Raw genomic sequence first — 7,617 nt, 5'->3', positions numbered from 1 at the left:
TAATAAAACATTTTCTAAAATAGCACTTAAGATTTAGCTTTCAAGAGGTAAAAACATTGTTTTAAGGAGCCTCAGGTTTGAATTTTCGCATCTCCACAAGATGAATTTTGCTTTTAGTAAATTTTTACTTTCAATTGACTCTTTCACAAATAAAAAAGAACATTTACTAATATAAATGGAAAATTTGTTACGAAAGATACTGAATAAAAATTACTATTTTAATTATTTTTTAAAATTATATAAAAATAGAAATAGGGAAATTCTTATCTAGGTTTAGTGTATACACCGCAACTAATAGTATAGCGGTAAATATATAGAAGTATTTTACATTTGATATTATTATAAGTAAGTATATTTTTATATGATAGAGAGAAAATATCTACCAGTCCTGTATTAATTCAATTTAATCATTGTTTGCTCGAGTCAAAGGAAATAATACTTATAAAAGAAAATAAATCCACCCTGCCATGTACGTTATCAAGGCAAAGCACACTTAGTAATACAGGCAGAAACAGGGATCGCGAGGAGGTATTCATAGGCAGTTCTAATCCTTAAATGGATGGTGGAGATTCATTTTATCCCATAGTGCGAATTACTCCTCTAGAATCTCCCATCTCCAACAAATATTTACATACATCCATATAGTTTTAGAATCATCCATCATTCTTTAGCATAAACTAGACTAATTATTCTAATATTCTACGTAAAGGAGTGCAGGAGATGCGGCATTTAAATCTCTAAACTTGATTATAGCAAAAGCTATTGTTGCAGGAACCCTGGTGGTTAATCCATTCTATTAATTAGTAATCGCATAACTACTCTCATGTTACAAAATTCAAGTTTCCTGATGGATATTATGTTCTGATTGTACTCTATATGTTAATCGGTTCAATTAAATGACTGAAATTTTATTCTGGCCATTTTTATTTATGATCCGGCTTGACAATTTTTAGTAAAATTTCATAGCTTCTGATAACTATGCCTTGATGAACAGCATGGTAGCCGATGTCCACCGCACATTCCTTTATGGGGGGATATTTTTGTACCCTGCTGATAAGAAGAGTCCCAACGGAAAATTGCGGTAAGTTTGAACGTTTTTACTAAGAAGTTCAATCAACCTACACCTTCCTGTCTATTTTGTGGATTCAGTCTGCACGCATTTTGATTAAAATCTTTTTGCTCCTAGTGTTCTATATGAAGTCTTTCCAATGTCATTCTTGGTGGAACAAGCCGGAGGTCAGGCTTTCACTGGGCAGCAAAGGGTATTAGCTTTACTCTTGTTATTAAGCTGAACCTTCACTCACCGCTATTATGGAACTTCATATGCAAGTTTTTTTTACCTGTATTAGGAGTTTAAGAGCAGTTTCTTACACATCTGTCCACTTTTTATCAGGAGACTATAATGTATATTACTCAAGCTACGAACAACAATATTGAATAATCCTAAGACAGTAGCTTTGATAGGCAACCACCAAGCTAAACCATTACAATGATAGAGATTATGGAATTGCTACTGAAGCATATCCAATAGGAGCATGTTTCAAGCCTGATAGTAAATAAAATTCGCAAGAGATTAATAAACCTGAAGTGCCTCTGCTTTTCTGATATGCTATCGTTTGACATAATCCAAACATCTTGGCAGGCACTTGATCTAATTCCAACAAAGATACACGAGCGATCTCCAATATTTCTTGGAAGCTATGATGATGTTGAGGAAATCAAAGCACTATATGCTGCAGAAGCAAAAAGGGCGTAAAAGAATCATTCCTCGGTCACATATTTACATAGCCTTTAATTATTGGCTGAACAACCCAAAGTCATATGAATCTAGTATTTCTTTAGCATACACTAGTGCAATGGTCTAATGATTCATTACAATATGAATATAGATCTTTTATATTGAAACTGGATTTTAAAGTAGATGTTTAGTGTCCAACTGAAACTTGTTCAAAGTAATTGACTAATGAATTCCAGGCAATGAGGCATACTTTTCCTTTAGAGATCATAAAGTCTAATTCAAACCCTCCAAATATTACCTAATTCACTCAAGGTTCTATTAGTTTAAACTCGGTTTGACTTTAAGAAGTCAACTACTTGATTTCAACTCGAGTTAAAATAACATAATCTCGAAAGAATAATAAATTATTTGAGATTTAAAATAGTTTGAATTTGGAATGTATTAAATATATCAAGCCGTACATAACTGATTACATAAAATAACCTAACTAGATAGTAAAATAATTTTAGTCCAAAAACGATCAATATATAATTGACAATTCAGTTTAAAATTCAAAATAACGTGAATTGTTATATATAATAGTTTGATGACAAATTATTGAAAAATTAGGGTTATTATATTCAATTTATAAATTTTAAAAATTATGAAACATAGTTTGTCATAAAAGTAACACTTAAGAATACAATTAGCTGCTATGGCAATTCATAAGCTGAGAGCATAAAAGGAAGAGGTAAATTAAGACATATGCCAAACAAGTAAGAACATCATAATATAATATATATGGAAGACCATAATTTCATAGGATATACCGTGTAAAATATATTATTGTTTCTGAAAGAAGCTGCAGCTTGCTTCTTAGAAAGGTTTTAAAAGTTGAAACTCTTAAAAAAATTTATAATAAAAACAAGGTCTAATAATATTAAAAATTTATATCTTTATCTCTTTTTACAAATTTATTTCAATTTTAAATTATTTATTTAAATGACCCGATATAGCTAATTGTTTGCAATTATAGCTAAATTAAAATTTAAGTCAAAATTGAATATTATTCTTTTAATCCTAGATACTAACCTCCTTTTGTTTTACCAATATCGTTTTTCTTTTAAGAAAATGTATAAAAAATCACGACAAAAATGAGATAAAAATTGACCTTACTTTTTATTCTTCTTCTTGACTCATAATTTCCATTTGTCATTCACTTTCTTATTCATATGTAGCATGAACTTGATAACTCATACGATGTATAAATACAAATGGCAGCGATGTGTAAGCTGTTGAAAATAAATAATAATACGTTATTTGACACGTCACTTTACTTTGACTGAGATTTTAATTTAGCTATAATTGCAATCAATTAGTCAACTCGGACCATTTAAGTAAAAATTAAAAAAATTGACCAAATTGCAATTGAACATAAAAATTTAAATTTTTAGTATCATTAGACTTAAAAACAATTAGTATAATGAATAATTAAATAAAGAGTATTATAATAATTAATGAATTAAATATTCATGATATGAAAATAAAAATAATTAAAATAATGATATAACATACAACAATAGTAATTTAAGTAATCATTATAAGCCTATTAATAATATGAGAAATTATATCTGTCATTACGTAAAAATTTGATACATCAACCCTTCCAGCTCTTTGTTGAATTTAAACAGTATTTCTTTTAGCTCTTTGTTGAATTTAAACAGTATTTCTTTTAGTGTATCTATATGTTTAGAGTTAATTTAAAGGGTGCGGAAAAAAATTCTTACGGATATTAAAATACTATTTTAAAAGTTTTAACGGAACGGTATATATTTAAGATTCAAACTCGACCACAGCCCTTCGTTAAAATCAAAGAGACACCTACTATCTCAAATTTGTGTTATTTAATACACTTTTAAATTTAAACATTGTTTCTTTAAGCGAAAGTGAATAAAGCTTATGAAAGAAAACAGAAGGCAAAGTAAATAATGCTAGCCTTCCATATGTTATCCATTTAATGCAATACAATCAATGAAAGGTAGGTGAAAGAATAGAGCAGCACACTTAGTAATACAATTTCAAGCAAGGAACTATTCAAAAACAAAAAAGAAAAAACATTTCAACTTGCACTCATTCCTGCAGGCTACAGCTATCTACGCGTCTTGGATTTCAGAAGTAATACCAACTCCATCTTCCTTGCCATTCTCTCGACCTATAAATACTGACATGCACTTGCCTATTTTCTTCAGCAAAACACATCTCAATCTATATATCCTTCTTCTTTGCACCAGCAATATATTCTGTACTCTCATTAATCCCATAACTTTTTAACTAACCAAGTTTATTATAAGCACTTTGTTTGTGCGTTACGATGACTTCTAGCACTAGTCATAGTTTCAGCTCCCTGACCATTACCATTATGTTTCTTTTACTTTGCTTGCTGGCTACATTATCGTCAGCTTCTCTTAGCGTTGGTTTCTATAGATCTTCTTGTCCATCAGCAGAAGCTATTGTCAGAAGAGCTGTAAACAAATTGGTTTCTCGCAATCCAGGGTTAGGTGCTGGTCTTATTAGGATGCATTTCCATGATTGTTTTGTGAGGGTATGTATGTCAACTACTTTGATAGTTCTTGCGTATGGTTTTTACCTTTCTTTATTTTAATCTGATTATTTTTTTTATGTGTTTTACAGGGTTGTGATGCCTCTGTGCTTCTAGATTCTACACCGGGGAACCCATCAGAGAGAGAGCATGTAGCTAATAATCCTAGCTTACGAGGTTTTGAGGTGATTAACGAAGCCAAAGCCCAAATTGAATCTATATGTCCGAAAACGGTGTCATGCGCAGACATTCTTGCATTCGCTGCTCGTGACAGTTCCTTCAAACTTGGAGGGATAAACTACGCTGTGCCAGCAGGAAGGCGAGATGGACGTGTGTCCAATGTGGATGAAGTAGCACAAAATCTCCCTCCATTCTTCTTCAATGCACAGCAATTAACAGACAACTTCGCACGTAAAGGAATGTCAGCGGATGAGATGGTGACGCTATCGGGAGCACACTCTATTGGCATCTCACATTGTTCTTCATTCTCTGGCCGTCTCTACTCTTTCAACGCCACTTATCCTCAGGATCCCTCCATGGACCCTAGATACGCAGCTTTCTTGAAGACAAAGTGCCCACCACCAAGTAACAATGGCGATCCAACTGTACCACTTGATCCTACTCCCAATCGTATGGACAACAAATACTACATTGAGTTGACCAGGAATCGAGGATTATTGACTTCCGATCAGACACTGATGAACAGCCCTTCCACACAAAGGATGGTGGTCAACAATGCAAGGAATGGCGCCACATGGGCTGCCAAGTTCGCAAAGGCAATGGTGCATATGGGTTCTCTTGATGTTCTTACTGGAACTCAAGGTGAAATTAGGACCCAATGCAGTGTTGTCAATTAAGCTTGCTTGTTGCTGAAAGGAGTTCCGTATGTCTTGTTTTCTCTTATTGTTTTATTCATTGTTCGATTCTTTTTTCTCATTTACCAAAGCAATTGTGAATTATTTCTTGGATTACTAAATGGACATGAAACATTTCGAAGTAGAGCAGTATAAATTTGCAGGTATTTCAATATGTTTGGTAATTTTGAATAGCTGTATTAATTTAAATATAATTAATGCTCATAAGACTACTATATTTATTTCTTTTCATGGTCTTGATACCTATATCTTTTCTGTTATCTTCATAATTATCAATATAAATAGGGTAGAACCCAAAAGAAAAAGGCAAGAATTTACACCCTATTCTCAAATCAATATGTACAAACATACCAAATGTCTCATCAATTAAAAACACTCAATTAGCGAAGGCCTTCTTCATGGTCTTTTATTATCGGATTGCCTTCCTAGTGACTGGGATTTGATATGTCAGTCAATTTTAGAGTATCTTAATTATAATTTTTTTTAATATTTTAATATTTTTATTTTAAAAAATTGTAAAATTTAAGTCAAATTTACATAATATATTCTAAAATGTAATTTTTATATAAAGTTACATACTAAAATATTTCTATGTAAATTTCTTAAGATTACAAGAATTTTATATTATTAATTTAAAATCTTATAATTTTTATTCAATAAATATATAAAAAATATTGAAAAATCACTGTAATAATAACACTCTAAAATTTATCAATATCTTAATATCTAAATTTTATTAGAGGATACATCAAGACATTGAAAAAATATTAAAAAGATATTATAATGAAGGCACCCAAAAAATTCACCCGAAAGAATATAAAATATAATTACTAAATATGTAATTGTACTTAAGGTCATTATGGTTTGAGTGCACCTATGAAACCCAACTCTGTTTAACAAGCAAGCATAGGAAAGAAATCCCCCGAACAATCCATTTTTAATTTACATGTGAAATGTAAATTTTGTTAATTAATGTTATTAATTTTTGTGACTATTCCTCTAAAAATATCTTTATTATGGAAAGATCAAATACTTATTTATGCTTTTGAACTTTAACTATTTTATCAGTTTAATACTCTAATTTCTTATTTAATTTAATAAATATTTAATTTTTTTATAATATTTATAATATTTTTTTATATGTTTTTTTATTTAGTATATCTATATGTATTGCATATAAAATTAATGTTATTATAAAATAAAATTCAGATGTGTGTTAAGTTAAATTGAAAGTTAAGGACGTTTAGATATTAAAAAGATAAATTTAAATATTTATTAAATTAAATCAAAAGTAAAAATATTAAACTAATGAATATAAATCTAGTGGTATAAATATACTTAGCTTCATTGAAACTACAATTTTAAAAGTTACAGTTTTAAAGTATAAAAATATTAAAAGTAATTCCATGTGTTAAAAGCCTAATTAATGAAAAGATTTGATCTAACAATTAATAGAGAAAAGTGAAATGTAATTTATGATGGATAAAAAACATATTATCTTAGAGGAAATAATTAGGTTTAGGTGCTTTATAGGGTGATTTTGTTTTAAATACTAATAATTTTTAATTAACTTAAATCTTATCTTTTAAATTTTATAAATAAAGATGACTGGCAACCTATTGAACGCTCTACAATTTTATAATTATCGAAATAATTAATATTTTATGAAAAATGATAATAATTTTTATATCTTTTTACAAATTATGTTAATCTTTTGTAAGTGTTACTAATTACGAAAAATGAATGATATTACAAAAAAAAGATTATTTTTGTGAAATTTAATGATTTATGAATAAATTAACAAATTTATAAAAAATATTAAATTTTTTATAATCGCGAAATATATTACTAAATTACGAAAAATGACAATTTTTTTATATTTTTCATAAGTATTATTAGTTGCGAAAAATGAATGATATACGAAAAAGTAACTATTTTTATGAAATTTAATGATTTATGAAAAAATTAGCAAATTTATGCAAAATGTTAGATTTTTCGTGATCTTGAAATATGTTGCTAAATTACGAAAAATAATAATCATCTTCATATTTTTTTCGCAAATTGCACTGATATTTCATAAGTGAAACTAGTTGCGAAAAAATAAAAAATATTATGAAAAAATGATAACTTTTGCGAAACTTAATGATTTACGAAAAAATTGATAAATTTATGAAAAATATTAAATATTTTCGTAATCGTAAAATTTATTGTTGAATTACAAAAAATGATCACAAGTTAAGCTAATTTTTCATATATTTTAAAGGTATATAAATTTTTAAAACTATCTTATGTTATTTTAGCAAATTTTATTTTAATTGGTAACCAGTAATTACATATTACTAAATTTTTATAAAAAAAATATATATAAATTATTATTAGTGGATTAAAATAAAGTATGGTTACTTTGTTTTAAACAGAATTTACCT

General features: G+C 28.4%; 2 protein-coding genes across 2 annotated transcripts; both read left to right on the top strand.

The window, feature by feature from the left end:
* The first annotated feature begins 774 nt into the window (after positions 1 to 774).
* On the top strand, positions 775 to 1,762 carry LOC8283102 (fructose-1,6-bisphosphatase, cytosolic-like). Its single transcript, XM_048377608.1, has 3 exons — positions 775 to 1,081; positions 1,187 to 1,262; positions 1,643 to 1,762. Exons 1-3 carry the CDS (start codon positions 987 to 989, stop codon positions 1,754 to 1,756), a joined length of 285 nt encoding a protein of 94 aa, XP_048233565.1. The 5' UTR covers positions 775 to 986; the 3' UTR covers positions 1,757 to 1,762.
* Positions 1,763 to 3,518: 1,756 nt separating this feature from the next.
* On the top strand, positions 3,519 to 5,312 carry LOC8283103 (peroxidase 5). The gene is made up of 2 exons (XM_002530416.3): positions 3,519 to 4,319; positions 4,409 to 5,312. The coding sequence occupies exons 1-2, from the start codon at positions 4,089 to 4,091 to the stop codon at positions 5,171 to 5,173; spliced, it is 996 nt and encodes a 331-aa protein (XP_002530462.1). The 5' UTR covers positions 3,519 to 4,088; the 3' UTR covers positions 5,174 to 5,312.
* The last annotated feature ends 2,305 nt before the right edge of the window (positions 5,313 to 7,617 follow it).

The sequence above is a fragment of the Ricinus communis genome, chromosome 8 (genome assembly GCF_019578655.1).
Source record: "Ricinus communis isolate WT05 ecotype wild-type chromosome 8, ASM1957865v1, whole genome shotgun sequence".
NCBI lineage: Eukaryota > Viridiplantae > Streptophyta > Magnoliopsida > Malpighiales > Euphorbiaceae > Ricinus > Ricinus communis.
Note: the sequence above shows the minus strand (reverse complement) of the source record. Positions and strands in the feature narration are given on the sequence as shown.

Bases quoted from the DNA above. Each gene is read 5' to 3' on its own strand.
- LOC8283103 (XM_002530416.3), top strand. From the start codon at position 4,089: ATGACTTCTAGCACTAGTCATAGTTTCAGCTCCCTGACCATTACCATT. The intron at 4,320-4,408 runs GTATGTATGTCA...TGTGTTTTACAG, and splicing joins TCCATGATTGTTTTGTGAGG to GGTTGTGATGCCTCTGTGCT.
- LOC8283102 (XM_048377608.1), top strand. From the start codon at position 987: ATGAACAGCATGGTAGCCGATGTCCACCGCACATTCCTTTATGGGGGG. The intron at 1,082-1,186 runs GTAAGTTTGAAC...TTTTGCTCCTAG, and splicing joins AGTCCCAACGGAAAATTGCG to TGTTCTATATGAAGTCTTTC. The intron at 1,263-1,642 runs GTATTAGCTTTA...ACATCTTGGCAG, and splicing joins CTTTCACTGGGCAGCAAAGG to GCACTTGATCTAATTCCAAC.